The sequence below is a fragment of the Macaca nemestrina genome, chromosome 3, assembly GCF_043159975.1.
Source record: "Macaca nemestrina isolate mMacNem1 chromosome 3, mMacNem.hap1, whole genome shotgun sequence".
Lineage (NCBI taxonomy): Eukaryota > Metazoa > Chordata > Mammalia > Primates > Cercopithecidae > Macaca > Macaca nemestrina.
Window position 1 is genome coordinate 116405160 of NC_092127.1, and position 19264 is coordinate 116424423.

Consider the following 19264-nt stretch of genomic DNA (forward strand, 5'->3'; position numbering starts at 1 on the left):
AATTAACGGTCCAGTTGTCAAGAAAACATTTCTATTTCAATTTCAGTGATGAAGAACGATACAGATACAGGGAATATGCAGAAAGAGGTTATGAGCGTCACAGAGCAAGTCGAGAGAAAGAAGAACGACATAGAGAAAGACGACACAGGGAAAAAGAGGAAACCAGACATAAGTCTTCTCGAAGGTTTGCTCTTTAATAAAATAGTGAGCCAACAGTATGGGAGAGATTTTGACTTACTACATTATCGCATTGGAAGAGGGGAAATTTTGGCCTATGAACCAGTCTTTCGTAAGTTATGAAACGAAGCAGTGCTTGGTTTCATTAAAGAAAAATTCAGGGCCTTGTCTCAAATTTTTTTTAAAAAATTAAACAAAATACCTATTGTTTGCCAAAAATCAACCCTTTACAGTATTTCCAGTTTTGAGTTAGTGCTTGTTTCTAATTTGTTACTGTATATTATAATATGCATTTCAGAAGCTGTATAGGCACTGGGAATCTGAGATAGTATCAGTGAAGATGGCCCTATAAAATAAATACAATCCCTGCATAAAAGTCACATAAAACTGATTATTCCCCACACTATATTGATGAGAAAATGCATTAGATTATTTTAAACCCAGTGTTATATTGAGAATTTCCTTAGAGTGATTGGATTTTTGTCACTGATTGTGTATTTAAACAGAACACACCTTTTTTATTTCAGTAATAGTAGACGTCGCCATGAAAGTGAAGAAGGAGATAGTCACAGGAGACACAAACACAAAAAATCTAAAAGAAGCAAAGAAGGAAAAGAAGCAGGCAGTGAGCCTGCCCCTGAACAGGAGAGCACCGAAGCTACACCTGCAGAATAGGCATGGTTTTGGCCTTTTGTGTATATTAGTACCAGAAGTAGATACTATAAATCTTGTTATTTTTCTGGATAATGTTTAAGAAATTTACCTTAAATCTTGTTCTGTTTGTTAGTATGAAAAGTTAACTTTTTTTCGAAAATAAAAGAGTGAATTTTTCATGTTAAGTTAAAAATCTTTGTCTTGTAATATTTCAAAAATAAAGACAGCAATGACTTTATATCCAAGAAAGGAATGTGAATGAGTCACTTAACAGGGACTCTAAAGAGCTGTGTTAGCTGTGTACATAAACAAATTATCTGAGAAAAGGTCAAGGTTCCACTTGGGCCACAGTTTTGTTAATCAAACAAACAAAACACCAGTCTCGTAAGAGGCTGCACCACAAAAGGCAACAAAGGGCCCCTCTAAGGCTTGAGACTAAAACTAGTCTTTACTAAAACTGTTACTGCTGCGACACTCTTGCTTAGTATATTAAGAGACACACATTTTTGATATCACAACTTTTTGATAGCTTTTCAGTATTCTAAATTTGGGTTCCTGGTGAAACCAAATGGGGTACACTTTCATATCCAAATTAATAAAACCTATAAGGCATTTGGGTGGGCTCTATGAAATAAATTACCCTTAGTGTAGTTTCTAGGAGGCACGTGTACAAACACTCTTCATTGTGGCACAAATTTAAATAGCCTCATGACCATGTCTATGAGCCAGGGTCAAGCTGGTTTGGCCTTGATGCATTTCCCAAGGCCCACTGGTGGAGCAGCGCAAGTTTTTATACAGTCGCTAACGATTGTGGAAAAAAGAGCTTTAGCCATTACTAAAACAAAACAAGTTTATAATTCTCTGAGCATTTTTAGGGATAGCCCTAGAACACATTTGTCAGTGATGGTAACAAATAACATGGTATTTGCAAGGATAAATTACTAGGATCTTTTAAATGGTAATAATACAAGTAATCTTAATTAGTATCACATACTAAAAGACAACTATAATTTCTGAAAAATATTTATTTCTTGTTTGATGAAAGCATTGTTTCTCAGCAATGCATTTAAAAAAATCTTTTAGCTGTAAATTAAAAATGGTCATAATGTACCCTTGGCAGATTTCAGCATATACCAAATTTTAAATTTAAATCAACTTGAATTCAGTGGGGTATACAAATCATTTTAGCTGTTTAGGGCTTTTTACTGAATAGAAAAAATATAAACAAAGTTGTAGAGTAATGAGAAATCCTCCACACTGAAAAAAAACTAGTAGTTTTAATATTTTTGGAATCATATTTTCTGAGGTGTAACTGACTTTCATTAGATCATACTTTTCCTGACATTTTAACAGTGTATTTACATATAAAAACTGACAAGATAAATACAGTGTTTCAACTTAGCCTATTTGTGATTTTTATGTTTTTCTCTGACCCATCATTGATTCTATAAAAAAGTGCCAGGCCAAGAAACAATAGTTAGAGTAATTCTTCCTTTAAGTTCTTTCAGCAGTCTTGCCAAGCAAGCATGTATCATTCCTGATGTACTTCTACCATTGACAGCAAGAAGAATATCACCACATCTAAAAAAAAAAACCAAGATATGATTAGTATTTTAATTCATTGCTGAAGTTAATGCAAGTTTATCTTAGTGGTCCTAATTTTTGCTGCATCTGACCATTTTAATTATGTTGCTTTTAATTTAGATATTTCTTGCCTCTTATTTACATTCTCCAAACTCACTATCCACTCAGCTTGTGTTAGAAGGAATGCTAAAAGTATGGGGAGTTGTAGTATGGGACTAAGAATATGTGTAATTATTTTGGATTTCTCAGAAGTTGAATGCTACATAAATACTTTAACTCCCCACAAAGTATAATAAATACATGCCTTATCTCAAATGAGGCCAAGCTTTGGCATTTATTAAACAACATTTAATACAAGTTTTTTTGGTTAGTCATTATTTTATTACCTAATTCTTCCATCATTGTATGCTGGTGTTCCTTCAACAATGGATTTGATGAAAAAAGGTTTGTTTCCATTGTATTCTTCATAACCTCCTACAATGCAGAAGCCCAGACTTCCAGCTGTGTTTCTTCGTAATATAATGTCTTTACAGTTATACAAGCACCTGAAATAGAATGTAGTCAGTGTACATGCACATTTAAGTGTTACAGTTAAGGGAATACTTAACTGTGATTCATCCCCCATTCCTTTTGTTGGCATTTTTAATGGCTAAGTAGCACTGCATAGGTCCCACTCAAAATTGTATCGTACCTTGGTGACCTTTGTGCTGTTAGCTGGCTTTTTGTAATTGAACCTCTGTTTTCCATAATTTTGAATATCCTTAAAAAACTGACACCCCCTATTGTGTTCTGTTATACATCTACTGGGAACGATAATCATATTTTTAACTTAAGACAATGCTTGAATTTGTATTAGCAAAAAGTTGGATAAACCTAAATCCTTATTGGTGAACAAACATGGATGTCATATAATATTTACTTGATATAATTTTTAATGAAGGCAAAAATCCTTTGAATAATCTCAATGAAAGCAATTTAAACCTAATCCTAATAAATGAATTTGTATACTTTTTTTGACCTTGGAAAAATACCACTTTACACCCAGTTCTACATGTTTGGCAAGTCATAGAGAAGCATGCAGGCATAAAGTGAATGGAAACAGATACATTTAAAGATTATAAGAACAATTCATATAGGAGGAAAAATAAACTGCAGGAAACTGGATAGGAAGTTATAAAAGGAATGGGAGAAGGAAAGGCCCAGCTCTTCTGTAAATTAGTAGAATCCTCAACTAAAATAGCAAATGAGATTGAAGAAATTTTTATTCACTGGCCCCTAATGAATCAGTGTTCATATAGGTACAGGCCAAGTGTTAACTATGTTACAGTTGCCATAGAAGTGTGTGTCAGGAGTTGAATTTTACTCTATATGACGTTGTTCACCACATTTGTAGCTGTAGTCCAGGAATTGTTTTGAAAGGAAATTGGCCTTTTCATGTTGCCAAAAATCAAGATATGGCTATTTTGTTTATATACCGTACCTTTAAAATATTAATTGCTTTTTAGAACCAATAAAAAGTCTTGTGAAATGTTAAGTGATAAAGTTGATCATTACATTTGTTACCAACCTTGTTAGTCAATGTGACATGACTTTTTTCATGATGATGTTTTCACTTGAAATAAAATGAGCTTTAGGGTTTGCTTGGCAAATACCTTTAAGATGTATTGCTGAAATTCAACTCTAACCAGTTCTGAATCTATTGTCATACATATACATCATAACAATTTCTTTTACTGAAATGATTGCTTAAAAGTATGAATTTCATTAAATTTCATATTTTGTAAAATATGTATCTGCTGCATTTCACAGTAAACCTTGATGTCAGTGGTAAATTCATTCTTTGGGAGCTGTGGTGTGTCAGATACACATTTTACATAATGGTTCACTGACTCCTCATGTACAAAGCAGGTAACTGACTATTCTGTAAATACCAAAGCATTAACATTCCCACCTGGGAGGATGTGTGCCCAATTTTTTGGAGAAAGGTAAGAATTAGATGATTGTTATCCAAGGTCATGATCAAATACCAGTTTTGACATTGCCCAGTTTGATATATAAATGAGTATACTCTCACTGAATATTTTATTTCATATGGAGAAGCTGTAAACATAACCATCTAAAACATTACATGTTCTAGTTCAAAGCTTTGAACCCAGTAAGTCACAGTGTGTCCATTTTCTAACCTCTTGATACTGGAGAGAACACCCTGCTTTGATCATCTTTCTGCAGATGTTTAAACAAAACACAAAATCCCCTGCCCTCCTGAAGCATCCATTCAAGTTGATACCAGTGTTACTTGTTTTATTTCCTTAAAAAGTAAATGCTTTCTTTTATTGGTGGTGTGTATTTAACTTTATTGCAGCAGTGAGACCTCCTTATGTTAACCCGTTGCAAAGTCAGACCTTGATCTGACTTTGTGGGCATTTTTTTCTTAAGTTGGGTTATTTTACTCCCCACTGGGAAATGGGCAGCTGTTTTTGATCAGTGACCTCAGATACTAGGTGGCTTTAAACTTTGAATGTAAATGTGGACTTCTTTCCTATTCTGCACTCATTCTCTAAATTTAGGCCTATCGAAAAAGATTCGGCATAGTATAAAGAGTTTGGTAGTTTTTCCCAATGAGAAAATTATGGTTACCTCAAGAACAAATTTAATGAAATGAGTTAATGAGTGTGGTGACTCATTTGATTTCCACTGAAATGAGTTAATGAGAATGGTGAAGTCTTGAGCTGCTCAAGAAGCTAAGTTTTTTCCTAAATTTTTATATATCCCCTTATACTACTAATTTAGTCAATACATATTTAAGAACACTGACTTTGAACTAAGTCTGCAGACTACAAAGAACACTAAGGCAGAGCCTCTTTCCTAAGAAAAACACTGTTTAGAAAATAAGTGCATCAGCCAAAGCCAGTTGAGATCTTGTTTCTTCCTGATTTAAATTACTGTAAATTTTTCATTGCTAAGTGGTGTTAGAATAGCAGAGGTTGGAAAGAGGTGGGATGTAGGATGTTTTGAGCTCTTTGTGAGAGCAGAAAATTGGAAATTGAATCTATAGAAACAGTCCTTTCACAAAATGTTGCTTTATTATTTTGCTAGCCCTGTGTTCAGAAAGGTTTAACTTCTTGGCCCCAATTTATATGTAACTATGACCATCAACTTAATAGATTCCAGTGAGTAATGTAGAGCCTCCTACTATGATTAACCTAGCATTTATTCCGTCTTCTGGATCAGGTACCTTTCAGTCTGCGGTGAAGGGACCACCTTCCCCCCCTCCCCCCCCCCCCGCCGTTTATTGTAGACTAATACTTTGGTTAAATAAAAAATGAATTTCTAGAAAAATGAAATCTTTAACCCCAAATTGTGTTGTACATAACAAATATAAAATGTTATAATCAACATAAAAGGAAAAAGAATTATAAAAACTATGCATTGCTCATTTATTTATGGGAATTTAATATGGACAATCACTGTTACACTCATAATTTTGCGTTCCTCAATTATTTTTCTAAAATCATGAGAGAAATGCTGAGTCCCCATATTAAATATCTATATGCATACTTTGAACAAACAGGTATAGCAATGTTTAATGTAAGTGAGGTTGCTTACTACAATAAGTTGACACTGCTACTTGCAGAGGATAAGGGATAGCTAAACCATTTTCTACTCACTATTAGCAGAAAAGACAGTGTCACATATATATGTTCAGGAGAACAGAAGATTTTAAAGCAATTTTAGTAAGCTCAGGCACGTGATAATTTAACTTCAAAATTTGTCTTTATTCCTCAATGATAGTATACTATAAAGTTAGAGTCCAATTTAAATTTTATCTCAATGACATGAACTCTGAATTCATGAATTCTGTGTTGGTTTCTTCTGAAAATCAGAACATTCTATAAAATATGTAAGATGTTTGATAACTTTTTGCAGCTGTGCAATATCAAATGTATCACCTACTTCATTGATAATTGTTATCAAGTTACATCATAACAACTTATGGAAGCTATTCTTCCAAGCGTCTTTCATTTTGCCCTTTGATGTTATTGGCCATTGGAAAACATCTTGCATTTTTTTCCTTGCAGGAAATATTAAGCTCAGTAAAAATATTGAAGATAATCTGGCAAATAAACAAGTTTGGCTATCCAGTTTACATCTTTAAAAAGTTGGGACCAAACTGGCTTCCTATCTTGCAGAAAAAAATAAGGGTTTGATCTATGGTTCAAACATTTTTGACAGAACTTCTCTTTACTCGTTACTCAGCATGCAATAATAGTTCGTTATGATTGGCTTCCTTATTATCACATAATAAAGAGAATAAACTAGTAAACTAGTATCTAATGCACTAGCCTTTATGTAGCCAGAACTTTTACTATGTCACTAAACACATTATTTAGTTTGGCTGACATCACAGCAAAATTTTCTGAAGGAGCCACTGTATTAAGTTACATTCATTCTCCAGCAGCTTCTTTAATCTGCGGAGTCAGTACTCCAGAAAGTTTTACAATCAATGCAACCACACCAGCAAAACATACCCCTACCTAAAACTTAAACTTCCAATTCACCAACAATGTAAACTTCCTTAGTTGTATATGGTTCAGAGCTAGTTGTGTTTATTGCCAAAGAACTTTTTAAAAATTCTGATATCATGTTTAAGTTGTGCATACACTAAAAAGATTTGCCTGTGTATTCAAGTTAAAATAAAAAATATGTTGCTGGCTTTTCTTGAAGTTGGTTTTCATATCATTAGTTATGAAACATAGTACCCTTTTTACCACAGATTCACCCAATGTTTCTAAGCAAATTTTAGTTTTCACAAATACCTTGGCGATGTGTATATACATTTTTAATCTTACTTAAAATGCTACTTTATTATAGGAAGTCCACAAAGTATATAGTTTGTGCGTGGTATATTGGCATCTACTTCTGATGACTTTTTAATTAAATACTCTTTCAAAAAATTATTTTGGCTTTTTGTTTGTAAGAGGCATTTATGATTCCATTGTTTTATTAGCCAACACCTCCACAAGTGGTTTTACTACTTCACCAACAATGACAGCTGCAAACCCAAGCTGCACAGAGGAGTAAAAGCAGCATAAACTTTTTGTCTTAAGAAAAAAAATCACATATTATTTGGAATCACTTCTATTGTACTGTTTTCAGAAAAAGTATGTCTGTCTTGTCCAGTGAAGCTTAACTCACCAACTATAAATAGGCGACTTCTCTAATTTGGCCAGTAATGTTGAACTACATACTTAAAGCAGCTTTGATTAAAATGTAAATGATCGTAAAAATATGTTTAAAAAGAAACCTGACAGTCTCTCAGATTTTTATACATATTTTGGTGACAGCTAAGAAACCTTAAAATATAGGTTTTAATGTGGGGTCCTACTGTGCATGATGCAGTGATCCCCTACTGGGATGCAGATTGCACAACATAAAACACCTTGCAAGTTCAACAACATCCCCTTCAACAAGAGTTTACTGATTATATTTGAATGATGTAGCAATGTCGAATTGCTATAAAAGTTTCTAAACAATTTCTGTCCTTCTTGCAGACCAATAATACAGTTTGTGGATTAGCACTGGTCTATTGCCCATTGCTCTGAATAATTTTTAAAGAAGTAAAACATACAAAAGAAATATTACAGGTTTCTTTTAAAAGTTATTAAGGAAGAAAGCTTTAGACTATGATGCGCCTAAACAGGAGTATAGAATTAAAAATTCTTGGCCAGGCAAGGTGGCTCACACCTTTAATCCCAGCGCTTTGGGAGGCTGAGGCAGGCAGATCACTTGAGCCTAGGAGTTCCAGACTAGACTGACCAACATGGCAAAACCCTGTCTCTACCAAAAACACAAAAACTAGCCGGGTGCGGTGGCGGGCACCTGTAATCCCAGCTACATTGGGGGCTGAGACTGGAGGATGACTTGAGCCTGGGAGGTTGAGGCTGCAGTGAGCCAAGACTGTGCCACTGCACTTCAGCCTGGGCAATAGAGTGAGACCCTGTCTCAAAAAAGAAGGAAAAGGAAAGGGAAAGGGAAAGAGAGGGAAGGGAAGGGAGAAAGAAACGAAAAGAAAGAAGAAATAAAAACTAAAAATTCTCTCAGGTAAATTTGAGCATTTTTCTCATCCATATGGTGCTTGTATCTATATCATTACCATGAGTTAACTATCCCCAAAGTCTCCTTTTCTAGCACTCCACTCTGATCCTCACCTCTCATGGACTCAGTGCCCCCTTCCAACAGATTTTTGACTCCATCTGGACTGGATGCCTACTTTTCCTAGATGGTTGGGAAAGACCTCTAAAGAGGTAACATTTAGTCCATGACCTGAATAACAAGAGGTAGCCAGAAAATGTGAAGCACTGAGTATTTCAAGCAGAGAGAGCCTGGACTTTTGAAATTTAATAGAAAACAGAATACTACAAGGGACTTATCACAAGAAGCAGCACTATAGGAGGATGAAATAATGTGTGCTTTCAGCTAACTGGTGACAGGGCCAGGTGTCTCATGAACCTAAGTCATGACAGAAAAGCAGTGAGTAAGGAAACCAGGACAAGATGTCCTGGGATCCACTCCCAGGCTTGTCTATGCTGTCCCTCCTGTGCTACAGTGTTTGAAACATGCAGGGAAAACACCTCCAGTTGTGTATTCTGTATTATTGAAAGTTACAGTTGACATTTCCTTGGCAAGTTTTCCTATTGTATTAATTCTAGGTGACAACTGAGCCTTAATAGTTTTAAAAGATTGAGCCAGTCAGTGCCCAAGGACATGGTGGCTATTCTTCAGTAAGTCAATCAGAGGAAAGATCCAGAATTTATTATTTTATAAAACAGAACTAGAGACCATAATAAGGGCATGGAAAACATTCCAAACTGAACTCCAAAGTAACACAATCATGAAGTTCAATGCTGCTACAAGGTCGCAGTGTCCAGCTTCACCTGGCAATACTGTGAGACCCCTGTTGGCTTCTTCCCCTAGACACTTCTCTCTCTACCCAGCCAGGTCCCTCTCTACTCTGATCTCTCAGACCTCTCCCCCAACCACAGGTTCTGGACACACAGTCCTTTTTGCTATTCCCGGACCATGCCACATTCACTCCCACCTGTGGGCTTTTGTTTAACTGCTCTGCCAGAATTCTCTGCTGTGCTTCCACTGCCAGCTACTTCCTGTTACTCAGGTCATGAACTAAATGTCATCTCTTTAGAGGTCTTTCCCAACCACCTAGACCAAAGTGGACATCCAGTCCAGATGGAATGAAAAGTCTTGCAAAGGAGATTTTGGGGTAGTAACTATGGGTAATGATACAGGTAAGAACCAGGAGGACAAGAAAATCCCACAAAGAAACACAGCAAGAGAAGGTCTGTAACATGTCCTTCTCACGTAGGAAGTGCAGGTATTTGCTGGGGGGAAAGGGGTCGGTAGAGCTGCTGGAGGTTTAAGTTGCTCAGAGTATGTGGGACACTGCTGCTGTAGAGAATGACAGAAGACAGCTGATAAACAATGTCAAAGGATACGGGCGCGGCACTCTGGGCCCACCTGAAGGTGGTGACCACAGGTTTAAAGGGTATCTGTTGTTTGATTTTCCCCAGCAGTGTTCTGAGACTGAGTTGTAGGCTTGGAGAAAATGTACATAATTGGACAATCCAGGGGGTTGTAATTTTGCCAGATAGTCCAGAAGGGTGATGGAGTAAGAAAGTAGAAAATAATGACTCCAAAAAAAAGAAAAAGATGGTTGATGCGATTGTCCATGGACCCCAACAGCGCTGGGATGGAGGTGAAGACAGAAGGAAGAGGTTGAGGGAAAAGGTAAAGGGGTCTATGAACCCCGAAGGGTCTATGGACTAGATGGCAGAAGTCTGTATTCACAACATCTGACTTTATGATTTCAAAGGGGGAGTGGTTCTAGCAGATGACAAGTTTGGGTGGAGGCCATGGAAGAGGGTGACTGAAATACTGACTTTTTTAAAAACAGTGCCCTTCTCTGCCTTCCTGGCCCATGTGTCACCCTCTGCACTAAGGATTTACCCTTTCTTTTTTCTCTGAAAAGTTCCATCTGCATCCACTCCTTTACTGCTCAATATCTTCTTAAAACTTCTCCTGCTTAAGCCTCTGACTATACCCCCTTAGGCCAAATCTAGCGAATATTATTCTGTTCTTTCATTGGTGATTTCTTCTCAGTCTCCTTCAAGGGCTCTCCTTTCCTCAATCCTCTTCTCAATGGGCCCCAATATTTTACGGAGCCCCTACACCGTACTACCTACATATTGATCCTGCCCAAATCTATCTTTAAAAATAAAATATGTTTTAGCAGATATAGGGTCTCATTATGTTGCCCAGGCACTGGTCTCAAACTCCTGGGCTCAAGCGATTCTCCCACTTCAGCCTCCCAAAGTCCTAGGATTACAGGCATGAGCCACTGCACCCAGCCCCAAATCAATCTTTAGCTTATACTTTTCTCCAAAGTGTGGTTTCCAAAGGATGTGCCTTTCAGGGTGTCTGAAGGTAAAAAAACATTTTTGTAATAACACTAAGACATTAGTGGCCTTTTTTATTCTTGTTTTCTTATGAGCATACAGTGGCATTTTCCAGAGGCCACGTGATAGGTGATATAGCAACAGACGGAATGCGGGAGCAAATAAGAGCATCTAGTTATCTTCTCTTAAGCCAAACATTAAGAAACTTTGCAAAAAATGTAAAATAATGCCATTCCTCTGAGTTTTTTTAAAACATTTTCTCATAAAAGATGATTTATGCTAACATAAAATAGGTTTATTTTAAATGACAATAAATTTCTCAGATTAATTTATGATAGGGTAATTTTATTAGATATAACCTACATAAACAAAAGCTCTTTGGGATTATCAGTATATTTTTAAAAATGTATAACAATCTTGAGACAAAAGGCTTTAGGAATTGCCGTCCCAGATATGTTTATTAAACTTGGACATCCCACTGGTATCTAAAACTCAACATGTCCAGAACAACAAATATATCTTCATTCTTCCTTAATATTGCAAAATAATTGCATTAATGGCTCTAATTCCTCACTCACTCTTGGTATCTATGTTCTTTATCACACAACTTTGCATGCCCTCCTACTCTGATTCTGGCCTCATCCATGAGCTCATCAGTCGAATGCTTGCCATGGCCAGTCAAACCCTAGACATGCAAGCATGACCAATCAAGATTAGCAGCCACCTAAATGCAGAGCAGAGTGCAAATGCATGAGTGAGCCAGCCAAGATCCATCAACTCTAGCCTGGATCAGCTGAATCCCACAGACTCGTGAGCAAAATATATTCTTATTGTCACATGCTATTGAGGTTTTGTGGTTGTTATGGAGCACAACTGTGAAAATAATTGGTATTCCTACTCCCCTATTTTGACTATATCCTCCAGCCAGATGAAGATATCATCATTTACTCCATTACTCCAACATCTTTTCTTTTCTTTTTTTTTTAGACAGAGTCTCACTCTGTCACCCAGGCTAGAGTGCAGTGGCATGATCTCGGCTCACTGCCTCTACCTACTGGGCTCAAGCAATTCTCCTGCCTCAACATCCTGAGTAGCTGTAACTACAGACATGCACCACCACTCCTGGCTAATTTTTTGTATTTTTAGTAGAGATAGGGATTCACCATGTTGGCCAGGTTGGTCTTGAACTCCTGAACTCAGGTGATCTGCCTGCCTTGGCTTCCCAAAGTGCTAAGATTATAGGAGTGATCCACCACACCTGGCCTCCAACAAATTTCTAAATTCCCAAACCAACCCAGTGAATGACAAAAGTCTGCTTCATTCAGACTCCTAAACTTGCTTTACAGTAGAGAGAAAACAAATTATATAGCTCACATTATTAAAGCCAAGTGTAGGCTTAGCATCCTCTTGAGGGTGCTCACAAAACTTCCATTGCATCACGGTAAAATCATAGACTCTAAGGCCAGAGAGCCTGGTTCAAATTTCAGCTCTGCCTATTAACTGGCCATGTAACCTTGGACAAGAGAACCACTCTGTGCTTTAGTTTTCTGCCTTTAATGTGAGGATGCCATTAGTACCAAAATCACAGAGTTGATGTGAGTTTTAAATGAGTGAGAAATGCAAAGAACACATAAAGCTCTCACAAAAATGCCTGACACATAGAAAGGGCTTTATAAGTATTAGCCACAGCTGCCTCTTTTATTATTACTGCATAATGTGAATGCACCTGATAGTGTCCCTGTCTTATAGTTAAAATATGAAAGCTCTTTGACTTTAAAAGGAGAAGACATGAGATCTGTGTCCTTGCTATTCAATATAAACAATCTTCATTAAGATGTTTTATGAGTTTCAGGAGAGTAAAAGGTTAAAATTCTTAGGCAAGAGGAGAAATGAGTTAATGTGTATTACTATCATACTAGTCCAGATGAGAGCATGTTTGGAAAGACTTCCAGATGTGGAATGTGGGCCCTGAGAGCCAACAAAGAATGAAGCAGAAAGCCTTCAGTGTTTCCTGAATCACTTCCAACTGAATGGCAGCTGATAATTTGTATAGCTGAGAGACAATGTCTGGAGCTGTTACCCAGGGGTCACTCTTGGCACACAATGCACACAACAATGCACATTTGCATTGTCCTTCATAGCCTACTTTTACTGTCTCCTCAATTAGTTCAGAACAAGCACAGCTTACCAATGCTACCCTCTTCATATATATTCTGTGTCGTACCACACTTAAGGACATAATTACAATGGATTTCCTGTTTCTAGACCTGCTGACATGTTATATCATTTTTCTTCATCGGTAGAGCACCTTAGCTAATTGGCTGGATCATACATTAGGGCAAAGAATTTCCTCGAAATTTGTTAAGTGAAAGGGAAAAATGTTTGGCCAAGTAGATTTGTAACTTGGAGGGAAATTTCTGTGGATTCAAAAATATCCATTTGCAGCTTAACTCTATGAATTCAAGTAACACGATTTTGCTGAGATACGACAAATGGCCTGAAATCCTTAGAGTGAATGATATTCATGCTAAATGGCTAGAGACATTTAAGCCAGTGGTATTGCATCAGTCAGGGAGAACTGGTGTCCTCGAGGCTCTGAGGAGTCGAGATTAGAGATGGGAGCAGATGCCTCCTCCCACGAAAACTGAAAGGGGCTCATACCCTGGGACTATCTGAAGCCTGATCTAGGGGCATGACCGATTATTGATGACTTCTGAGAAATACCAGGAGGACACACTTCTAGTTTCAAAATGGCAGAGTGAAGCCTGTGTTTCCTCTTCTGCTTTAAAACATTACTATAAAAGCAAGTAGGAGACTTGGAAACAGAAATACAAATTCCATCTTAAACAAAACGAAGTGTCACCATAGATGAGGGAGAGGTGCCAAAGGCAGTCAAAGAGGAAAAGATGGAAGAGAAGACACCCACAGCTGGAGAAGATAGACCAAGCCAGCAGAGCCTTGAGGTCTTAGCAAATGGCCACTCTGATGGGCAAAACACCCATTCTACATGGGAACGCCAGACACAAGAGGGCTGGCTGCTAGCAGGCTTCCCTGGGCCCAGATTGGCAGAAAATAAAGGCATGGGTAAGCCAATGAGAATCCAAGATAACGCACAGGTATGGGCTGCAGTTGGCCAGTGTGTGAGTGGAGGAAGAGAGACTATGGATTGTGCCCAGCCAGGCTGGGCTTAGTCAGCTGGGGACAAATAAACACACTCATTGCCTGGTGCCATAAGGAGAAATTTCTGCTATCTGGAATATGGCGCTGTTCTTTCCCCATGTTATAAACCTCCAGCAGATAGCACTCACCAGAAAACTGCTGCCACAGAAATGAAGTGCTACTATAGAAAATAAAATTTATAACCAACCATATTACTATGAATTTAAAATATTTCTGAAGCAACTGCTCTATGAACAAGAGCTCAATGCAGAGATAGGACTTCAAGGAAGATGAGACAACAGGAGACATGAGCCGATGGAACAGAATAAAAAAGTAGAAGAGAAAAATAAAAACACCACAGCAATGAAAGTGGTTGCGAAGGAACAGAAATAATACTGAAAACACAGTGAGCATTGAAGGACAGATGCAAATAAGCCGGGAAAACATGCAGCACTATTTACAATCGCGAAGACACAGAATCAACCTAAATGCCCGTCAATGGTAGACTGGATAAAGGAAATGTGGTACGTATACACCATGGAATACTATGCAGCCATAAAGAAGAACAAGATCATGTCTTTTGTGGGAATATGGTTGGATCTGGAGGCCATTATCCTTAGCAAACTAACTCAGGAACAGAAAACCAAATATCTCATGTTCTCACTTACAAGTGGGAACTAAATGATAAGAACTCATGGACACAATGAGGGGGACAAGAGACACCAGGGCCTACTTGAGGGTGGAGGATGGAAGGAGGGAGAGGATCGGAAAAAATAACTAATGAGTACTAGGCTTAGTACCTGGGTGCTGAACTCATCTGTATAACAAACCCCTGTGACATGAATTTACCTATATAACAAACCAGCACATGTACCCCTGAACCTAAAATAAAAATTAGAAGTCAAAAAAATAAAATGGAGAAAAAAGAGTTGAAAAGGATCCTAGAACATTAAATATATGAAATATAAAATATATCAAAGAAACAAATATCTAGAGTTCCTAAAAAGCAGCAACAAAATAAGAGAAGTTATTTTGAACGTTAAGTAAAAAGACCAAGCCACATATGGAGGGAAAGAAATGACATGAGCCCCACACTTCACACCATTCAGTGCTACTTAGCAGTGATGCAATGCCTATGTAGTCCTATAGGAATGAAGTGTGATATAATAACATGATACCCAGGCAACCCGGTGCATGGCTGTTTAGATGTACCATAACGTATTTAACCAGTTCCTAATTGGCAGTGGATACGACGATGGTGCAATGCCTATCATGATACCCAAGAACATCAGATTTGTTTTTAAATAAAATGCATGGTCTATAGGAGTGTGTATGCTACCATTGTGTTTGTGTGTATGTGTGTACATATAAACACAGGCCGGGGGTGAGCAAATTACAGCCCAGCCCAGCCCAACACCTGGTTTTATAAGTAAAATTTTATTGGAATGAATGGAACACAGCCTTCCTCATTCATTCACATATTGCCTATGGCTGTCTCATACCACAACAGCAGAAATGAGTAATTGCCACAGAGACTGTGTGGCCCTCAAAGACTAAACTATCAGGCCCTTTTCAGAAAAAGCTTGCCAGCCTCTGACTTACAGTACACAAAAAATTGATAATGGTGATCACCTTTATTGAATGGATCTGAAGGGAAGGAGACTTACTTTTTGTTCTCTTTATACTCTTTGGTGCACTTTGAATTTTCTACCATGTTTATTCTGTTACTATAGTGAGAGGATGGAATGAAAGAAACTAGGAATCTCCAGGGTTCCGAAAAGCAGTGCTGTCTATGCCAAGATATCATGCTTCCTTACCACTGTCCATTTAGAGGAAATGAGCAAAGTGCAGATTCTTCTTCTTCTTCTTCCTCTTCCTCTTCCTCTTCCTCTTCCTCTTCCTCTTCCTCTTCTTCTTCTTCTTCTTCTTCTTCTTCTTCTTCTTCTTCTTCTTCTTCTTCTTCTTCTTCTTCTTCTTCTTCTTCCTCTTCTTCTTCTTCTTTTTTTTTTTTCAGACAGAGTCTCACTCTGTCACCCAGGTTGGAGTGCAGTGGCACAATCTCAGCTCACTGCAACCTCTGGCTCCTGGCTTCAAGCAATTCTCATGCCTCAGCCTCCTGAGGAGCTGGGACTACAGGTGTGTGCCACCATGCCTGGTTAATTTTTTGAATTTTTAGTAGAGACAGGGTATTGCCATGTTGGCCAGGTTGGTCTTGAACTCCTGGTCTCAACTGATCCATCCACCTCAGCCTCCCAAACTGCTGGGATTATAGGCATGAGCCACCATACCCAGCCCAGACTCTACTTCTAGCAAAAGCAGAGAAGCACCACGCCCAAGGGCAAATGACAAAAGGTAGAGGGGAAGAAAGACATTCACTTGGTTGTATTTGGAGCAAAAAGCACCTCACATTATCCTCTCTTACATAAATGAATAATGAGAGACTTTGATTCTATGAAGGAATAGCTTTCAAACACAAAAAACAAAACGATTTTAATAGATCCTAGTTTCAGAAAGATTTTTAAAAATAAAACTTTAAAGTAATACTCTCTACTTTCACTCAGGCTCAGTTCTAAAATGTCCAAAGGGTTTTAAACTGACTCAATGCTCAGATTTTAACTGTTTAAGGACTTTTGAAAATGTACTGCTTTAGAAAACAATTTATCAACTAGTGAAGGCTCAAAAAGCAATCTAGTTCATTTTGCATTTGAGGCAGGGTTTTGTTTTTCTTAGAAAACTCATTTGAAATGTAAAAAGAGAGAGAGAATTATCCCCACCCTCAAGAAAAATGTACTAAAACTAAATCTATCACTTTCATTTTTCCATATTTAGTTCTACGCTAGTATCTCTTCAGTGATGCTAATATGTAGCATTATTCACACATTGGAATTAACAAGATGATCATCTGAAGGCCAATAGTTTATGCTCTAATGCAGGTGAGCAAACACGAACTTGTCTGTTCTTTGAATAGTTCTGTATCTAGCCATTTCGTAAGGCTAACCCCAAATTCTTCCTTGAAGTAATTAAGTGAGACAAGTAAGTGACAATCCAGCCACTTCCTGAAGTTTTACACAAGAACTTCTCAGGAGCAGGCACTAAGGAGAGACGATCTAAGAAATGTCTCCAAATCAAAGGTACTTAAACATCTTAGCAAAGGCAAAGTGTTCTGGGGCATGGTTTTATGTGCAGCCAAGGCCACTCAAAAGACAAAACTGGCCGGACATGGTGGCTCACACCTGTAATCCCAGCACTTTGCGAGGCCGAGGCAGGCAGATTGCTTGAGGTCAGGAGTTTGAGACCAGCCTGGGCAACGTGGTGAAACCCCATCCCTATTAAAAATACAAAAATGAGCTGGGTGTGGTGGTGTGTGCCTATAATCCCAGCTACTCGGGGAGGCTGAGGCAGGAGAATCGTTTGAACCCAGGAGGCTTAGGTTGCAGTGAGCCGAGATCGCACCACGGCACTGTAGCCTGGGTGACAGAGTAAGACTCTATATAAAAATGAAATGAAATAAGATAAAGCCACAGAAGGCAGTCAGCCTCTCTGCAAGGTCCCAGGGCTGCCACTAGCAGATTAGGCAAAGGTGAACCTTCTCGTAGGTGGTGCAGCTCAGCTCCAGGGGGTGTAAACACAGGCTGGGTCTCTGCCCCCTCTGTGGAGCTCCATGCTGCATGAACAACCTACACAGCTGTACGTGGCAGTCCTGTGAGCTCCTCAACCTGAACGCCAAACGGTGTTTCCACATTCAGGCTTTCATCCTTGCCCCAGAATGCCCGCATGCATTTTCAGTTACAAATGGGAAGAGAGAATTATTTCACAGTCCCACCACCAAGACTGGGTCTCATTAAGATTCTAGTGCCATGAATCAGCCCTAGAGAGTGAAAGAGTGGTTTAAGAAATGTAATCATTTCCTCCCACACCCCTACAGGGATGTTGCATTGGGACTTACCGTGGTAATTCCAGCCACATGACCCAGGATGGGGACCAGTCACTGGGTGGGGCCATGTTGTGGTTGGAGTCCAGTGCTGCTGGGCTGCTGCAGTCTTCCTGGGGCTCATACTCCTTAACTTCCAAAGCTTTGAGTACTATCGAGGACGATGTTCTTTTCAATAATGCCACTGCCTCACTCCGGCTAACCTCTGTCAGTTCGACCCCATCCACATTCAACAAAATGTCACCTGATGGCCAGAGAAGCAGAAGCTATCTTGAGTGAGAGCACAAACATGACTTCTGCTTCAAGTGCAAGGGGGTAGGGGCTGATGGGATGCAGACATGCAGAGGGTAAAGGTTTTCTTTGTTGACGGGAGGCTGGGTGCCCACAAAGCACATGGTAAACAGTGTGTGCATTCCAAGGTGCCGTTAAGACTTGTTTGGGGTTTTCTAAAGCACACCTATTGGTGTTTGGCTCTTGCTGAAGGAAGGAAGGAAGGAAGAGAGAGAGGAAAATTAGTCTTGTTCACTATTTAATCAAAGAAAACCTACTTTTTCACTCTTTCGTTTCTTGTGTTTAGCATAAAGTAGGAGGATTTGGCAAAAGCTCCAGCATTTGCACAGAGCCAGGCATGTAGTAGGCATCCAGTAAATATGGATTGAATGAAAAGAAACTACCCATGAGAGTGTCTGGCAGAGGAGTCGTGGAGCTGCACTTTTTTTTTTTTGAAGTGGAGTCTCGCTGTCTTGCCCAGGCTGGAGTGCAGCGGCCAGATCTCAGCTCACTGCAAGCTCCGCCTCCTGGGTTCACACCATTCTCCTGCCTCAGCCTCCCGAGTAGATGGGACTATAGGCACCCGCTAGTTTTTTGTATTTTTTAGTAGAGACGGGGTTTCACTGTGTTAGCCAGGATGATCTCGATCTCCTGACCTCATGATCCGCCCGTCTCGGCCTCCCCAAGTGCTGGGATTACAGGCGTGAGCCACTGCGCCCGGCCAGAGCTGCACTCTTAAAGAAGCAGAAAGAACAACATTTTCATTGCCAAGGTGAAAATAGCTACTACTGGTTAAGCACCTACAATGTGCAAGATCATTTCCATACAGATCATATAATCCTCTAGCTCATGTTCTGTTAAGAAGTCGTTTGTTAACAAGCCACTTTGTTTGGCCTCATCATTCTCCACCCAGGTGTTCTGCAGAAAAGAGAAATTAAAACATACATCTCTCCTATTTCCATTTTCTATTCTTTTATCTTCATCCTGTTTCTTTCTGTCCTCTTTTGCTTATCTTTCT

General features: G+C 38.8%; 2 protein-coding genes across 27 annotated transcripts in view; one reads left to right on the forward strand and one right to left on the reverse strand.

Annotated features, from left to right (window-relative positions):
- Positions 1 to 931, forward strand: part of LOC105499559 (factor interacting with PAPOLA and CPSF1) — a 73987-nt gene extending 73056 nt beyond the window's left edge. For 17 of the 23 annotated variants that reach the window (XM_011772181.3, XM_011772183.3, XM_071093351.1 and 14 more), the window contains 2 exons: positions 47 to 184; positions 705 to 852. In XM_011772181.3, the coding sequence (XP_011770483.1) occupies positions 47 to 184; positions 705 to 852 (286 nt within the window). Of the gene's footprint in view, positions 1 to 46; positions 185 to 704 lie in introns of all 23 variants that reach the window. The other 6 variants (XM_071093358.1, XM_071093360.1, XM_071093363.1 and 3 more) reach the window with 1 other exon arrangement.
- Positions 932 to 1663: 732 nt separating this feature from the next.
- Positions 1664 to 19264, reverse strand: part of LOC105499563 (ligand of numb-protein X 1) — a 195505-nt gene continuing 177904 nt past the window's right edge. For all 4 annotated transcript variants that reach the window (XM_071093347.1, XM_011772197.3, XM_011772199.3 and 1 more), the window contains 3 exons: positions 17992 to 18220; positions 2802 to 2960; positions 1664 to 2412 (listed from right to left, as the gene is read on the reverse strand). In XM_071093347.1, coding sequence (XP_070949448.1) covers positions 2277 to 2412; positions 2802 to 2960; positions 17992 to 18220 — 524 coding nt within the window. In that variant the 3' untranslated portion in view covers positions 1664 to 2276. The remainder of the gene's footprint in view (positions 2413 to 2801; positions 2961 to 17991; positions 18221 to 19264) is intronic.